At 40.2% G+C, this 18,839-nt stretch overlaps 1 protein-coding gene across 1 annotated transcript in view; it reads right to left on the minus strand.

Moving 5' to 3' along the window:
- Positions 1 to 18,839, minus strand: part of ADCY5 (adenylate cyclase 5) — a 205,189-nt gene that overhangs the window by 80,801 nt on the left and 105,549 nt on the right. The window contains exon 2 of the mRNA XM_066323077.1: positions 3,349 to 3,498. Within this exon, the coding sequence (XP_066179174.1) occupies positions 3,349 to 3,498 (150 nt within the window). The remainder of the gene's footprint in view (positions 1 to 3,348; positions 3,499 to 18,839) is intronic.

An 18,839-nucleotide genomic window follows, 5' to 3' on the forward strand; every position in this document is an offset into this window, starting at 1 on the left:
TAACAGTTACATACCCATTTTTTTTTTAAAAAAAGCAGCTCATGAATCATGCACGTGTCCTTAGGCTTCTGTCAGCTATTGGTGCACTCCTTGAGTGGAAAAGCACAACACATTTGTTTGCTTTCCAGAATAAATGGTGTATACACTGTTGTCATTTGCATATTCTAATAGGCATCCTCAAATGTGTGAAAGCTGCTATTTTATGTGTGATTTTACACATCCTCTAAATAACTTGGAGCTTTATGGGAGGTTCAGGGGCACCCACAGGTTTGGAACATTCCCTGTGGGCGCATGAGCATGGAGGGTTTACTTGCTTCCAAAACAGAGACAGGAGCCTGAGTGTCTGTCATGAGCACTCCAGGAGATTGTCACCTACATTTCCGAGTAGTTTTTCCTTGAGAGCCCCCAGCCCTACTCTTCCTGACACCACAGGCACTTGCTAGATTAAATCACCAATATTTTCAAGACACTTGAGATCTCCAGGAGCTGCACTAGCGCTGCTCTGAAATAATAATCAGGGAAAAAGATAGGATCATCAGGTGAAACAAATGCATGTGGCACAACATCCCTTCATGCAGCTACTAATTAGGGAGTTGAGCTGTGTGACAGAGCTGAGATTATCTTTATTCTGTTTGCTTGGAGTCATCACAATCACTGAAAACAACCTCTGAAGCTAACAGGAGAAGGCTACAAGTGCATTTGTAAGGCATAAGCCACATGAAACGGCCTTCAAAACAACAAAATCCCTATGTTTGATTTCAAATGGAGAAGAGAAATCAGGGTCCCCACTAGAGCACAAATTTCATTTTCATACAACAACTAGGAAATGCTGCAGCCCTCACTGTAAAATCATTTATTATGCACCAGTGAGGTGACTAGGACTGCTGTTTTACAAGTATAACAAGGCAGCATTCTGACCTGATAAAAAAGCAAGAGCAAACCCATATATAATTCTCACTTCAAAATAACATGCAAGTATAGTTCCACTGAATTATACATTAACTGCATCTAAGAAGCACTAGTCTCTAAAAGAGGCACATAGATGGAGGAGTTCAACACAGATCTACTCTGTTTACACCCGTACACATGGATACATGTGCACATGGGCACACACTTTCCCACAACGACTCTGCAAAGGAATTTCAACTGTTCATGAAGTCCTCTCCCCAAATGACCTCAAATCACTATCAATATTTAGTATTTTAGGATTATCCATTTCTCCTCAGGTTTACTAATGGTTACTTCTTACCAAAAGTGATGCTGAAATAAAAAAACAAAAGGAGAGAACACCTTTACAGAGACAAAAGAGATGCAATACTAGAATTAAGACAGTGCTGTCCCAACATCCCATTTCTCACTCAAATGAAAGAAACTTGATTTTTCATCCAAGAATATTCTGTTTTGGGCAAACAACAGTGATTCCTGTTACGGCTCTGCCCTAGATTATCTCAAGTAATGAAATCACAAGTCATCTCTTTTCTGAATAGAACATTTTGGATTTTTTTATTTACTTTCAGGTTACTTTTGGGCGCTGGTAGATGCTTAATAAAGGAAAATACAAGGTCATTTGCCTGAGAAAATGTGCCTGCCTTCAACAGAGAACAGCACACAGGAGCACCATCGATCTCCAGAAAAAGACAAGCAACTATAAATAACGGTGTTGGGCTGTGCAGTTGTGTTTTCCTCCACCCCTGTTTGGAGACTGGCTCTCCTAGATGTGGGCTGAGCTGTCCTTATTTGTGTCTGCTGTCACCTCATGCTTATCTCAATGCATTATGCATAGAGAGGCATCTGAACTGAACCTGGAGATCAATGTCAGCGCAGGCTGTGGCAGCAAATAATCTCATTAGGAATCTCCAGCTGCCACGACCCACAGTTACTGCTGGAGGGACTGAAGAGCACTTGGCAGTGACTGGCTTTGACCCACGTTTTTTTGATGTCCTGGCTTTCTTATGTATGGTATAGTACTTCCTGGAGAGGGGGAGAAGAAAAAAGCAGCCAGACAAGGCATTTGCCAGGACTGCTCTCGGGAGCTGCCTCTGAAACAGAAGAGCCCAAATCCAGCCCAGTAGAGGCATCTGAGCCATGCTGCTAAGGCAGACTCTCAGCAGGGAGGACAGAGCTGTAATCAATAAGTAAAATGGCATATTCTTTTGGTTCAATCCTTTCCTTCACTTCAAGGTGTGGAAGGAGAAGTGGCTGCTCATTTCATCTTTCTGAGACAACATTCGTTGCAAAGGAAAAAGGAGTCTTGAGTGTGAATCTTGTTTTCATACAAAAAGTACCAAATAAGCACATGTGAACGTTATTTCACAGTAAGGATTGAACAGCAGCTATGTCAGCCAGAGGTACCCCATGAAACACTGCCAAAACACAAATCCTACATGCAGATGGGCTGAGACATGAAGGAAAATGAAACCGAGCTGCCACAGAGATGCAACGACTCCCCAGCTGATTCATTCCCCTGACCTCTTCCCAAACCCACAACCAAGCCCTGAGATACCTCCCGAGGGATGAGTGGATGCCCCATTTCATGATTAATTTTGAATTGGATCACACAGACCATGAGATGTACTGCAGGGCAGAGATGTGTGTTAGCAAGGGAATAGTTAAGCTGCCCCAAAAGACCTTCTGTGTCCAATTCCGAGGACACAAGAGATTCATTCAAGAGAACCCACAAACGCATTAGGGGAGCAGATACATTCAGTACCCCGACAACTAAGCTGTATGTTGGCAGCAAGAGGGTTTTTATAGCAAAAAACCAATGAAGCTGACGATGAATCTTACTTTTTGAGCACATATAATTCATTTGAAGCCAGTAAGATACAGAGAGGTGTGTAAGCAGGTAGGAACCTTTGGGAAAAGAGGGAAGAGGACCTTCTTTGGAGGTATCAAGGAATGTTATGCTGTGTGGACCAATTCTTGCCTGCCTTACAGCTACCTTTTGGCAGTGGCTTGGCTGACAGTCACGCCAGGCTTTGACCTCACAAAGAGGGTCAGTCCAAAGCCTGTGTGTTGCATCTGCGTTTAACACTCGGCAGCAATGATGGATGCAAAAAAACTATGCAGACTCCTTGTGTACTGTGTAATTTTAATCCACAGAGCACATGCCACTGGATATGTTGCTTGTCTCTGGAAAAGTCCATCAGAGTATTGGACAAGAACTACACCCCTGAGCTTTCTTTTCAACCTTTAAAAATCCCATCCTCTAATAACAACCTATTCTTGCCTGGATTACTCACAAAGCAAGAAGCTTGCAAATCCCATCCTACAGGAACAATTTGCATGCTAATTCTGTTTCACTGTTTTGGTTTTTTTTGTTTTTTTATTTCCAACTGTTGCTCTTACCTGCTGCTGGTTTTCCCTTTGAGAATGCAGCCTGGCTTGTATGCATTCCCTGGTTTCCTGGAAAGCCTGTCTTTGGGACACCTCTGCTGGGTAGTGGGTACACACGCCTACAATGTTTGTACAGGAGAAGATGAGAACATTGGAGACCAGCTGCAACAAAAACAAAAACAAAAACAAAAACAAAAAAAAAGAAGAAAAAAAAGAGAGAAAAAAAGAGAAAAAAACCTTGGTTACTCTTCGGTAAACTGCCATTGGTAACAAAGCATCAGCCAGAATCCAGCCCCTTCCATGACTCCTTAATCCAACACATATTTAAACTTCAGGCATTTAATTCCAGTGTATTTTACCTCTCTAGTCTTTAAAATATAAAACTCCCATATATGATCTCAAATATATTTTCTTTCCACTGTGTACTACTTCACAAATAAAAGGTGCAATTCCACTCGTAATTCTCCAATCCTGCTTTTGGTTATCTATTATCTGGGAACTACTGAGACACAAATCAAGCTAAAAATGCATCATTGCTCCATCACTGGAAGGCACCTATAACTCACGGAGAGAGATCTGGCAGAGGAACACTAATATTTTCATGTTTGTGTACCTACATATCTGGCTCAAAAACATTTCAAAGGTACATTAACCATTATTTTGGAATAGTGCTTAAAATACTGAAGATAAAGTGTTGGTATTCACGAGGTTTCAGAGCAGTTTTATAATCTAGTTCAAACTCAAAATTTTATGTTTCTAGATAAAAACATAAATGTTTTGCATTTCTGCACGGGTACAGAAAAGAGTTGCTAAGTCTGAAGCATATTTCAGCTGGACAAGCATGAAGGAAGAGCTATGTCACTCTTCCACTCCCATGTGTGTTATGTTTTGTACGGAAACAGTCACATAACTTTTGCTGAAAACTTGTGTTGCAACCTTTTATTTCCCAACTCTTTTTTAATAAAAAGGAAAAAACATTCATGCCCACTGTTGGTATTTGTTTCAAGCAAACTGCTCAAAGCCTGTTCTCATGGTGTAATGTAAATATTTCCCTTAACAGGGGAAAAAATCCGACAGTTCCAGTAGGAGCTTTTGACACTTGCACAAGCTGTACTGGATCACCCTTTGAGGACAGGCTGATTTGAAACATCTCACATCTCTTACAGGGGGAAAGACTGTCAGACCTCCAAGATCTTTGCTCTATTCCCTAATGAGCCCAAATATATCCTTTTGCCTTTATTAATTTTTTACTTGCAGAATAAAAAAAGCAGTTTCCAGCCCAGCCCATTCCTTGAAAATATGGAGCCACTCTGAAGGGCAGGAGAGCTGCAGGACACCCCTCAAGCCCTGAGCTCACAGGAGGGCCTCAGGACTCCTCAAACCACCCTGGACACTGTGCAGGAGAGAGGAGCTGTCCCCATCTCAAACATGGACCCACACCCCAAGAGCAACAACCTTTCCATAAAAATCTGACTGCTATTACTCCAACTGTTTGACTGCATCCATATGCTAAGGACAGCAACAATTGTTTTATGGACAACTCTGACTCAAAACAGGACTTAGGCAGAAAACCCTCACCTTTCAGCTCAAGATAAGCAACACCATCCCCTACAGCCAGAGGAGGGACTCCTCTCTGTGGATGGCTGCCAGAAGATGGCAACACTCCAGCTTCCCAAGCTGCTGCACCCAAGCTCTGCGTTTGGGCCACGTCCTGCAGTGAGGGTGTCCCACATTTGTGTGCCACACTACAGCACAAGGACCTGCCAGTCATGGACACCCCCAGGTGACTGTCACCAATCGAGATGTATTTGCAGACAACTGGTTTCCTAGGTGTTGGATGAAATTATTCTCAACTCCTACAGATGGGTCCCTCCATGCAGAGCCCACGGTTCGCATAGAGGTGGGGCTGTTGAAGATGCAGGTCACACACATGGACATGAAATAAGTCCCAATTCTAAACTCACACATTCCCTTCTCAATTATATTCTCCCTCAGCTCTTTATGAGCCCGGCTGGATCCTGCCAGATCCAAGGTTCTCCACCTCTCTCCCCCAAGTTGATCGGACACCAATCAACCCCCTCCCAGATCCTGCCCAGTTAACTTGAGCCAGTGCTGCATCCAGTGGGCATTTGACGGTATTCTTTTGGTGATAATGATGGTTTTTAAAAATGAAAAATCCCCCCTAGCATAAAAAACCTCCAGCCAGTGCTTATTATATTGAAAAATAGCCCTATTAAAAGGGTGCCAAAATAGTGGTTTCCTGGGATTTACTCCATGGGTGCATTGATTGAGACTCTCAATCAATGAACAGAACTTGTACAAGTTCAATCTGGTTAATATGGGCTCAAAGAGGTTAAAACTAAACAGCATCTTTTGCATGCCCAGATTGCAGCATGACTGCCAAATCCTTGCTATTGGAGTTGTGCAGTAATTAGAAAATTTGTAAGACCATATAAAATGGTATAAGCATTTAAGATAAGTTTTAAATGAATAAAACTGAGAACAAAGAAGGTTTTAAGGAAATAAGTAGTTTTCCGTTTTAATCCCAAGACTCTGAGATTTCATTTCACTTACAGTCACTAGCACAAACCCCAAAAAACATCCCCAAAACAAAGACTCAAGTCTTTCACCAAGAACAGGAGAAAATGGGTGGTTTAGATGCCAGGCAACACATCAAGAACTGACCCAGCAGAAAGAGGAACACCTCAGTCCTGAAAACAAGATTTTTTAGGTCTTCCTGGACAAATTGGTGTAGTGCCAACAAAAAGCCCCCCAGTGGGGTCCACACACAAAGGTCCAGTTGCTGTGATGATGCCTTAAAGAGCCAGGCTGCACTGTTCAGGGCGTGTGGTTCATGTTGGACACGGAGACAGGGAGTACAAAAAACACCACCAGAATTGACATTATTGATAATATTTTGGAACACCAAGAGGTTCAACTTCTCAGCACTCACTAACATCACCCTACACAAACCCAAGGGACTTCACAGACTGATTTACAAGACAGACTCAGACGACCATGCTTCATCAAGTAAGAGCAAAAACTATATTGAAATGTAATTTTTAAGTAGCAGGGGGACAGGTATCTGTATTTATTCTGTTTAGCAGGAGCTCATTTAATTCATAGTATGGCATCAGCAACACCCCGAAACATAGGGAGTGAAATTATTGTGTAATATCTGTGTTACTGTGTAACTTTTCTGTGAAAATATTAAAGATCTTCAGAGATTTAAAACCAACTCTCCTTTTATTTGCAGCCACACTTATTAGTGAGCAAGAGAATTTTGTTCAATATCTGTTCACAATATTCTACACAGCCATTTTAAAACACAATAAAGGAAAAAAAAATCTAGGAGCAATAGGTGTTTTTCACAGTCCTCTGTCTTAACAAAATAAATTTATATCCTGTTTGCCAAATGGTACTACTTGCTTATCAGCTTCCTTGCCATTTTGCTATGGTAACCAGCTTCAGTCCCAAGAGGAAAGAGATGATGTAGATACTAAAAATCTGATTCCTAAGCTCCATGGCCTGAAAAGTAAAAACATATTATGGCAGCTCTTTCAGACAATCTGTGCTTGAAGAGCTGTTCAAGGCAATGGAAAGATAAAATTGTCTGTTTTGTAGTTGCCTTCCGTCCCCTGCCTAATTAGAGATTTAAGGTAAGAAGATTCCTGCCTTTCTGATTTTGGAAAACAATAGTTTATAAAGACCATTTAACTTCAATATAACTCCTAGACAAGGTAATAAACCTGCCTGCCTATTGGCACATGTGAGTATTTCATAAACTAACACGTTTACTCTTCCCTGACCCGTGTGAGGCAGAGAAATGCTGCTCTCCTGGTGTTTCCAAGGCAGGGCTCCTCAAAGGTGATTCAGTACCTAAGGAAGAGCTTCGTGCTATGAGGGTTTTCAGAAACCACTGTGACTCCTTAGTGCCACTGAAATAATAGATCCCTCAATCTCAGACAACAAAACAGTTTCCAGTTGCTTTGATTTCATCGCACAAACAGAGCACTGCAACGCTTTTGTTGAATCTCCCGCAGGAAACTGTTTTCAATAATTTTTTCCCCTGGTGACTGAAGGGGAAAAAAGACAAGAGATGGAAACAGTTTAGTTCCACATGTTCTAGCAGTTATGAAAACCTGGTATTACAAAATCAAAACTGAGAGCTAAATTTGGCCCTCACACCAGTGTTACAAAATTGATGTTTTGGGCACCTCAGGCCAGGCTGAGGAAGAAGCTGGATGTCTCAATGGCCAGGAGAGAGCCTCCAGCTCACCGCAGCAGAAAAAGTATCAGCTTGCATCAATATTGCCACACTTCCCCCTGCTGTGTTTCTATTCGATAATTCTTCAAACACCAGATGCTATTCAATATGTAATTAAGAGACAACAACATGCTTAAGAGAAATAGCATCAGGATAAATTTAGTTAGTTCCCTACCTCTGCCAGACCCAACAAGGCTGGCTACTGACATGGGAAGGTGGGCCATATTCCTTGCAATATCACTGCTTATTATAAAAGTCACAGTTTTTTGCCAAGTTACTCTGCTTTGGTCACTTCTGTTGCAGAGGCTCAGGGTTACTTCTGTTCTAAGATCACAGAATTAGGCTAGTCCCTTTAGTCTCCAACACCACTAACCAGTATTCTGGTTCTCTATTTATTTTTCATTTAAATCAAAATATTGTTTTGATATTTTTGTAAGGTCATGTTTTGAAAACAATTGCTTTTGAAGCTTTTACTGTGGGGCAATAAAACTGTCACAAGGAGAAATAAAGCACATATATGGAGATTAAAAAGTCATGCAAAACAACCTGCAACAAACACCAAACCATGTACTCCTTTCTTCCAGAGCGTGACACTGCTCTGCCTCAGCTTTTCAACTCTCATAATAATCATCCAGTAGCAATTTTTTGTTAAAGTGATCATCTGTGCAATAGCCACATTAAAAGCAGGTAACACTCGACTTTCTATGCTACATTTCAATGTGGTTGTATATTGAATTGGAAAAATGGTCCCAATAGTAATTGCAGGGGCAGACACTGAGATTATCTTTACTTTTGAGAGTTACTTTTTTAACCTTTAAAAATGATTATGAAATCTTGAATACTTACTGCAAACAATATAAGAACAAAAATATGGTGATGAAAAAAGCTCTAACCATCCAAGACAATTCTGCTGCGCCAATATGTGCAATCATGAATTAGAAGTATGGATAAATTCTAATGACAAAACCCACAAACATTAAGAGAAAATGTTATTGTTGTAAGATATAGCTGGTGCTGTTTTTTAAACACTTTCCCTGAACAGCAATTAACCCTCTACTGCCTCTTTATACAGTACTGTCTAATAAAAAAATTGGAGCAGCTACAGAGCCAAAGGCATAATGAAAATTAAAATGAAAGACAACATCAGCTGGCTCCAAGATCAAATTACTCATGTATTTGTGTTGTATATACAACAACATCTTTCATTTCCCAGAGCTACAGCCAGCAGAGTACTAAAATAGTGAAAACTTGTAGATTATGCTAGAAAGATAATTAAACAGTTAAAGTCACATGGTCTTCTCCCACAGTTTGGCCAGTAAAGAACAGTGTAAGTACTAGTGAAGAAATCAGGTTTCAACTTCAAACGTGGCAAGTACTTTTACTGAGTATTGAGAGATAACTGCAGCATCCAAAGATTACATCAATCCACCAGAGCCTGAGAACAAATTTTCTGAAGGGGCTATGTGGTGCCTTCCCCCTGTTTGCCACTGCCGTTCAGCAGCCACTGTCTTGAGCAGAACAGAAAACCAGTTACAGCCACTGCCTTCCAAAGGCTTCTCTAACACAAGAGCAGTGCTGCTGAGGCCAGTGTCAAGAGTTTAAATGCCTCCCTAAGTCATAGTTCAACTATTGCAAAGTGGCAGAATTCTTTAGAGAGTATTACAGAGCGACGCTCTACATATGCAGTTAATCCCTTCAGCGGATGGTGAGAACAAAAAATGTCTCTGCAGAAACACTTCTGAAACTCTTTTGATGTTCCTTTACTTTGGTGAGCCTACAAGGAACAAAAGCTGCCCACTCCACTCTTTCAGCTAGATTCTGTATTTGGCATAAAGTTACTTGTTGAGAGTGAAACGTGTTATTTTATCTGAAAACACTAAAAGAACCCTTCTGCCACTTGTGAATATCTCTGTTCACAAACTGCAGTCAACAAAAACATTAATCTGATGCCATCCATTCTGTGTATTTCAGTGACCATCCCACTTTCCAGCCCCAATAATACACTGATCTCTCAAACGTGATGATCTTCTCCCAGAGGAAAGCTAAACTAGCATTTTGCCCCACATAAGTTCATTCTTTCTTTAGAATGAAAAGAATTATTATCTAATTTACTTTTTAAATACATAGTTGCATGTGGAGACATAATACATTATACCCCTAATGCAGGGCAAAAAATCAAGATATTTATATTTTTCATTTCTCTTGTTTCAGAGCATATCAAAATCTTTGATGCTGCATTCTTAATTCTAATGCTTCACAACTTATTCTGCATAATTTTAATTCATTTACTGATTGTTGCAACTGCAAACCTTCTGCGCATTCTTGCCCACCAATATTTGTACTGTCACGTAGAATACAGTATTTATGATTTGGGGGTTTTATCATTAAAACCTTTAAATCCTGCTTTTATGAAAGAATAAAATATTATCAATATAGATTTTTTTTAAAATGAAATTTCTCAAGAGGAAAAGTTCTTACATAAAATAGATAAATTCTACTTCCCTATCAGCATTTTATTAATTTTTCTGCTGGGATTTCATTTTCTTTCATTACTGACTGATAAGATGAAGAAGCAGAGAACATATTGTCCTAACCAAATCTTGGTGTAACATCAGCTAAAAGAAATATTTGTGTATCTCAGTTTTCCTGGCACTCTATCACAATCCCAGAAGAGCATCCTTTGCACGGTGGCACAGCCTGGGGGGAGGAAGTGCTGTGCTTCTCTAGCAATGAAACAGCAGGGAAGGAGATTCCTGGGTCTGCCATCCATCCTCAACAAATCTCCGTGGCAAACAAGTTTTTCTTTGTCTCCACACTAAACATTAAGAGCAACAAATCAGCACCAGTTTTCATGCAAGGATCCTCAATGCTGATTCAGATGGAGCAAGGCAAAAGCTGCACAGGAAGCTGGAATTCCAGGGAAACACCCCGTGGCCAAGAGTGAGACTCTGAAACAAATTAGGGGGAGGCTTCCTCCACTACAACAGAGGGATTTCTTCTTTCCTTTCCCCTGCTGACAATTCAGCCCCTGCTTTTTTATTTAAATTACCACCTGAGTCTTTGCAAACAGCCTGTCTCCTTGAAATCCAGTGGCTTCTTATCTGATCTGAAGAGATGGAACACCAGCCAGGTGCTTCTACTGAGCACAAGCTGCAAGTTTGGCCTGTTTCAAATCTGCTGTGGCAGCCTCCCGAAGGAACAACATGATAGAAACGGAGGACCTGGATTGAAACACCTCTCATGATGCACAGCAGTACTGTGCAGTACCCTGTACTGTATTTTTAACATTTTAACCCTCCAGCTCACTTGACCTGACCCTAGTAAAAATGCATTTGTACCACGAGTGAGTTCATCTCCCTGGAAGTGTGGTTATTTCTGATCCACAGAGGTGACAAAGACTTCAGCAACCAAATACAGTCTTACCAAAATAACAGCCCTTCAAACGGGCCTTGAAACATTAGGTACTTCTCTTTGAGGATGTGAAAGTGGATGAAAGCTTCTAGACTTTCTGTGCATGACTCACAGCTGTCACTGGATAAACATCTTCCCATAAAAAACATGTCAAGATAATTTTGACAACTGTACAAAATCTGCCCAGATGCATGATAGCTTAGGCAATTTAGACAATGACTTTAGTTAAGAAAATTAAGCAAAGCTCTGATATTCCAGCAAAATCAATTGTTCTGCAAATGATGGTAATCACGTTTGAGTTATTTTCATGCCAGTCCCACCTGTCCTCGTGCTCCCAAGACACGAGGAGCTGGTAAGATAAGAAGATACAATAGGTGTTAATAGAAAAATATTGTATTTGAATAGAAGTTGGATTAAGATGTCTGGTTATCCAGATTCTGCAAAATGTCTCTGAAGTTAATGAGAGCTCTAATCAATGAGGAGAAAAGTCGAGAAATGTGCTTTATTCATCATTTATATCCCATTTCTTTCCATATCTGATGGATGGGATGTGAGGGACAGAAGACAAATGCCTAGGTTTTCTATCAGGCTCTCTTAAAATTAATCTGCTACACTGAAACACATATGTAAGTCCATTAATACACACCAACTAACTCAACAAGCAAATACATGAAGTGATCTAAGCCATAGTGGGAGTAATATTATGTTTACTTTGCTTTTCTGGATTTTTTTTTTCCCCTTTGGAAGAGGTTGTGTCCCCATCCTCCTGTCCAGGGGTGCTCTGCCTTTCCCACACCCCACACAGTGCCAGCAAATGCTGCACAGAGAAGCACATGCCCAAGACTTGTGGTTGCATACAATGGCTATGGGAGAAAACATCTGTACTAAATAGGCAAAAACCATGAAGACAAACACCCCTCTGCTTCCCCCTGTCACAGTGAATCCCAGTCCTTCGTGTTCCTGGGAATATTTCAGGCAGCCCTGGACTCAGATACAGGCAATGCATCACATCTCTTATCTTCCATCGTCATTTAAGCACAGGAGTCACCTCCAGGTCACTGGGAAAACAAAAATATTTATCTAGTTACATGAAAGTCTTAGTTATCTGGGAAAAAGGAACATTCTCCACTTGCTCAGCAGGCAGAAATGAGTGCCCTAAATATGGTCTGTAAGATATAAAAACTACTATTTCCCAAGCATTTAGAATGTGTGTTTTTGAGAGGTGGTGAGTTCGACTGGTTTTGTTTGTTTGTGTGGGAAGAAATGTAAAATTGAAGAAAGAATGGAACACAGATGGGTATTTTGGTTTTGATTTAAAAAAGACCTCCTTTCTTCTTCTGTTGCTGGATTTCAAATCAAGCCAGAGCAGCTTGCCCACAAGCTCCATTCCTTCCTATTAACATCCCTATCCCAACATATATTTTTAATAAACAAAACTTACCAAGCACCACCAGCAAAGTTTGAACTCCTGAACTGAAGCAGGGGCTTGCACTAGATGAGGTGAAGGAGAAGCATTCATAGCAGATCACAAAGATTGTGCACAGCCACCACTAATATCCAAGTCAATCTGTGAGGGACCTGGCTGGATCACATCCCTCCTTCAAAGGCTGCTGTGTGGTTCTGCCAGGTGTTACAGTAAACTGGGCTTACTTCTGCATCACAGGGGTGGCACACAAGTCTGAGATCTGTTATCTTATCTGGCTGCTCCAGCAGCTGAGCATACTGATCTATGAGCAGATTTGGATTCAACAGCACGAAAACTCAGTAAGCAAATTCCTGACCAAATTTTAACCCAGCCCAATGATCAGCTTGCAGGCACATTACTTGGCCTTCAGCTTTGTCACGCTGAATTTCAAAAGGCTACAGTAATATAATAAGGATTTTATGGAGAAGCTCTAAAAGACACTTCAGAACTGTTTATGAAGGCAAGTGTAAGACAACCCAACAACATTGGTTATGACCGGCTCTGTTTATAATACAAATTACAACATAATTTAGCCTGCCTCGATTTCACCGTACACAACCCCTCTGCTCTGTGCCTTTGGAGCTGCACTACTGCACTCTTCATGAGTCTTTCATTCTGCCTTCTCTACACGGTAAATCCTGTTATTATCCACCCTGCACTTTCTCCTCAGCTCCCCAGTTGTGCCTGTCCCCAAACACGCACAGGAACACCTCACGATTCCAGGATCAAACCAAATAACTGGTGGTAAATTAGCCCAGACAAACCTCATTCTCTTCCAGCAGCATCAACAATTTGGTCACTTGCTACTACGTGAGTTTTTCACAGCAAATTCTGCAAGCCACAATTTACATTGCTTTGCGGAATCTGAAGGAAAACATTTCAAGGTAAATTTTCAAGGCATATGTATTGAAAACATGATCCAAGCCCCACACCACAGGAGTACACCATTAATTTCTGCAAGCATTATGAAATGGCAGGAAGCTGGATTCTTGAATCAAGATATGCTACAGGCAAAGAATATTTTAGTAGGATCTTAAACCTCCTTTTTATTACTGTCAAATGTGTAAGATGAATATACTGAAAATACTGGAAATACAATACTGTAAAAATTCCACTGTTTCCCAGAACAAAACAAATTAACCTCACTTTCTTGGAGATGCACAGTTTGGAAGTGCCTTTGAATTCTGACAAGTGAAATAAGTTGGGTTGGCTGGGAATTGGGTAGGATATAAAGAAACTAAATCCAAATTTCTGCTGCTAGTGGAAAATTTTGAGCCTGTAATTGAGCCTGTACTTTTATTCTCTCCGAGATCATTACCAGAGATTATGCAGCTGAATAGGTTTTCTGAGGTGAACCTAAAATAGACTGAATATCATACTAAGTTCCCCAAGAGGATACTGTACACCACAGAACTGAACTTTAAAAAACAATACATTACAATTATTTAAAGCAATCTAATATGAGGAAGACATACAGAAAAAAATAGGGAGTATTTCTTTTCAGAATTTTCTGTAATATGACAACAGGACAGGACCTAAGAGACCTCCTGGACTATACAGCTCATTTCCCACTTGCCTCTTAAAAATTGTCATACCAAAAAACTGATACCACAAGTCTGTTGAAGTCCTCTGAACAGCAGTAGTTGCTTTTCTGGTATTATATGCAATATTTCTCTTAATATATTCCAAAGAGAGATTTTTTTCTTGGAGTGGACAATATTGACAATAAACAAACTAGATTGCAATATTCTTTCCTTGTCATCATCATCTGTTCCACTACTGCTTAAATATTTAGTCACAGCATTAGATTTTTAATTTCCAAGAACACAGCTCTTATGCACTTGGCCTTGCCTAGCAAGCCTTTCACAAATCAGCCCTTGTATCAAAGTCAGATTAACTAGTTCACTTCAAAACGAAATGAGTTTATGGAAAGTCATTCAAACGTGGAAGATAACTGGATAAACAACTGCCTAAAGAGGAAAAACAGCCGAGAGGTTTTGCTGTCTACTGAAAACCAGGTACAGTTGTTGCCTTTAAATCTAGGAAATGAAAGCCACACAAATGAAGATTTTAGCAAGAGACTATAATAGAAAAGTGCTGTGAAATGTTTCAGTATGTGATCAGATCCATGACTATGGCTTCAAATCCTCAGCTGGTTCTTTGCCATGCTACTGTAATGTGATAGCATTTGTCAGTTTAAATCCAATAGAGAGCTCCTAAGCCATTTGGATAGGATAAAGATATTGGAAGCAGTCGTCTACTCTTATCAGTTTAACTGTATCAGCATAAGACAGAACTAGAGAAAATTATTAATTATATCTCTAAGATGTTATTTCATCACACACTTCTTTGTGCTTTCTGGTGAAGCAAATATGACCTATCCCTTCAAATGTGAAGTAGGTGGTCCTTGACAGCAGTGATAGCTGGGACATCCTGCTGCAGAGCTGGCAAAATAACACTAAACAGAAAATAAAACTAAACAGAAGAAAAACTGAGAGGATGGAAAAAATCACAAATCACAAATCTCCTGCTATGCAACGTAGGAGAACACACAAACACAACAGACTAAACCAAAAGACTTAAAGGGGTCATTTTTGTCATTGACTTCATTCACCCACTGAGATCTACAAGACAGTCTTTATAAGTAGCCAACTGCTCTTTGAGAACAGCAACAGCAAAATAAACTGACTCAGATGTACATTGCCTATGAACAAAGAACCTCCAAACTACTCCTTTTTAAGAAACCATTTTGGAAATTTATAGCAGAAATCAGCTGGCAAACACAACTAGTCCAGCAATCAGATGCTAAGCTGTTGGTACAATATCAGGCATCACAAGCAGCACTGACCACTGCTGAGTTTGTCTGGTGCTTTTGTTATTACCATAGCCTGCTCGACAATTTCTTATGTGGTTATCATTTACCAGTTTTCTTCTTGCATTCATGTTTAACTGACAAGTTCACAAAATTTTTGCAGCTGTGGAAAACACACACACACACACAAAAGTCAGAGAGAAGGGAGAGCACAGTGAATCCTCAGAAGGGGCAGAACTCACACCAAATGGGATGGGAGAAAAAGATGGAGATCAGAACAGAGGACCAAGAGTGGTAAGTTATGGACAAAAAAGCACAAACAGCTTTTTGGAATGATTACATATTTCCATCCTTTAGAACCTGAAATCAAACCACTAGTTTTTCCCCACTGTTTTTTCTGCCTCAAAAAACAACCTCTGCTGAATAACAAACTACATGTACAGTGCCTTCAATGTGGAAAGGACCAAATGGACTCTGTTGCCATCCCTTGCACAGAGAATGTAAGTATTAAACACTGTATTTGCCCTGAGACTGCCTTGAACCAGAGAAGTGAATTAGGGCTGCACAGCAAATACCTAAATGCTGAATAATGTTCATCAGCTCACAGGCAAGTTTTTATCTGTTTCAAGCAAGGCTCAGTGGGTAATGTGTCACATTTCTGGGCACGAGTAGCCAAGTTCAGAGATTCCATTTGCCCTTAAAATATTATTTTTACAAGGCAAAATTGCTATATCTGATGATCAGCACTGCACAGATCACGAAGAACTATCTTAAAAAGGGCTGTTTAATTACTTCAGAACAAACTGTGCTCTTTTGAAAGAGAAACTATTTGGAAAATCTGCATCATATTTTATTGGAATTTCAATACATATGTCAGACAGCTGAATATTTAGGACATGGACTCCAAGGAGAATATTTACCTTCCCCATCATTTCCTACCACTGTGCATGGGTCAGATGCAAGATATCATCTAACTATGCATGCATCAGTTCTAAATGCTAGAAAATTGCTAGAAGTTACCTATCCACAAGAAGAATGATAATTAGAGCTTGAAAACAACAGAAACAGGAAGATAAATTTGTTTACTACCCATGTGTTTCTTTTATTCCAGAAACATGAGCAGCACGAGCGGAAAGGTAGAGAAAAGGAAGACCCTAAAGTGTTCACTGTCCTAAGTCCACTGCCATAAAAGCCACTCCAGACCTGGAGCCAGTGTGGCTGACACTGACTAAACAGTAAAACAGTTTGGTGGATCATGAAGAGCCTGTTGCAAGCATGCCTTCTCAGCTCTGCTCCTGGCAGCTCCAGTGCCAAACATCAGCTCTGCACCAAAGGAAAAAAGATACACCTGGCAGGAACAGCTTCCACTTCAGGGAGAAGAAAGTCAGCCCTTGGTCTGAAAGCAGATGGAAAATGTGCTCAAGTACACTGATTCCCAAACTGTCGGGAAGCAGATGAAGATCCCTGACGTTGAAAATCATCTTATTATCAGCAGGTGCAATTCCCTGAGGGGAGGGGAATAACTCCATGCAATGGCATCTCAGTCTTTCTCCAGCTCTACAGAATTGCCTCAGCCCAGACACACTTAAATCTCACCCTCCAGGAGTTCCATCAAGTCCCCTTTTTACCTTCTCTGCCTGCAACAGCTGCATGAAACAGAAAACACACATTTCTTCATGTTACCTTACACTTCATGTAGTCAAGAAGTTTGTGCTTAGACCCATAAAATACTGACACTGTCACAAGTATTTTATTCAGACAGAGAGATTTTATTTAATCCCTGAAGCTATTCCCACTAATTTTTACTACTATCACAGAGGGAGTTATCTTTTCAAGAAATTATTAGGTTTCTCAAAATAATTTGTTTTTATATATTCTCCCTTTCAACACAGTCTGCTCTGATCTTTAGGCCTCAATTACACTGTTTCCTGTCCCCCTGAGTATAATTCTAGTCCTTCTCTATTTGGCAAGATACACAGAAACTGGACTTACAGTCCAGACTTCTAGGATTAGGAACCAAACAGAATTTTAGCACTTCCAGGAGACCTTTTACTTACCAGACATCATTATACCAGATCCCTTTCCATGTTCATTTTGGTAAATCAGACTTTCCTGTCTTTTGTTTGGCTATTACCACCTTTTCTCACTGTGTGCATTACAGAACCCAGTTTTAATTGCTCTGCAACACCTGATTTAAAAACATCTTGGGCATATTCAAAGTATGCACATTAGAAATATTCTCTAGATCTTATGCTGAGGGACTCAGTCACTAATCCATTTAAGCAGCACGAAGTGATAGGAAAGTCATGTGCAAATTCAACCAGAAGATTAAAAAAAATTGCGTTTTTTTCCTGGTCCCACAGGGAATCAATTTTTGGCATTTCTGCCCACACACTCAAAGATCTTTCAGGTGTATAGCTGTCACCAGTTCATTAAGATGCTTTGATGAGGTGTTTTTGGGATCTAAAACTCAGGATCTGTACAGAAAGTTAAATTTGTAAAAGCAGTTTAAACAAATGAGCTGCTCCCACAGTAAAGCATTTACTTTGGGCACCCAAAATCAAATGCAATTAATGTACTTTTTAAAACTTTAAAAAACCCTTTAGTTCTTGTTCCCCTGTATATTCTGGTTGAGCAATTATATCCTGAGTTTCGATAGAGACAGACACTAAAAGGTATTAACAAACACAGTGAGGATCACTGTTCAGAAGAGGAGAGGCTGTTGATTTTATTTCCCACTGGAATCTACTGGGAATAAATGAACTAAAGAATTCCAGAAGAACAGCTTGTTCTCCAGGCCTCGCTCAGTTCAAACAGGAAAAACATAAGTTATTAAAATATATACACAGAGCACGAGGACTGAAAACAGGCTGTGAGTTCTTTTGCTCTCCAGATCACAAGCCTGGACCAAATGCCTTTACTCTTCTTACTGCTTTTTATTACTACTAGTGACATGTCAGCACTTCTGTCCTTGCTGCCTCCCTCACCATACTGTCAGAGACTGCCCATACCACAGAGATTCCCATTCCAATCAAGTTTTTGTAGTGGTTCCATGGCAAGGGAGATAATGACTGCATAAAAAAGGGACAGCAGTCCTCTTCAAACAGGCTCAGTTTTCCAAGCTAACACACAAAACACTAAGTACTGCTACCTCTGTTACACAGCAAAATTCCAGTCCTAATACTTCAGAGAAAGATACCTCAAGAAATTCTACATTAGACCAATGTGTCACTACAATAACCCACACAATACTCCTCCAAGAGCCCACTATTTTGATACATCATGGTTAATGTTTCTTTTGCTATCCTGAATGCAATATGCAAGGGATTCTCAGGCAGTCCTCTTTGTACTTACCTGCTACAGTCCCTGCCCTACCACCCGACTCTACGTTTAGTTCCTGATTTTAGATCTAGGAAGGACAGAGTTAATCTATCCTTTCTACATCTAACATTAACAAGTGTTAAACAATTTCCTACTCGATCATTAACCTGTCAAATTCAGCATAATAAAATCATCACCACCTTAAGGAACTACAAAGGACTTGTCAT

The sequence above is a fragment of the Sylvia atricapilla genome, chromosome 7, assembly GCF_009819655.1.
Source record: "Sylvia atricapilla isolate bSylAtr1 chromosome 7, bSylAtr1.pri, whole genome shotgun sequence".
In the NCBI taxonomy this organism is placed as follows: domain Eukaryota; kingdom Metazoa; phylum Chordata; class Aves; order Passeriformes; family Sylviidae; genus Sylvia; species Sylvia atricapilla.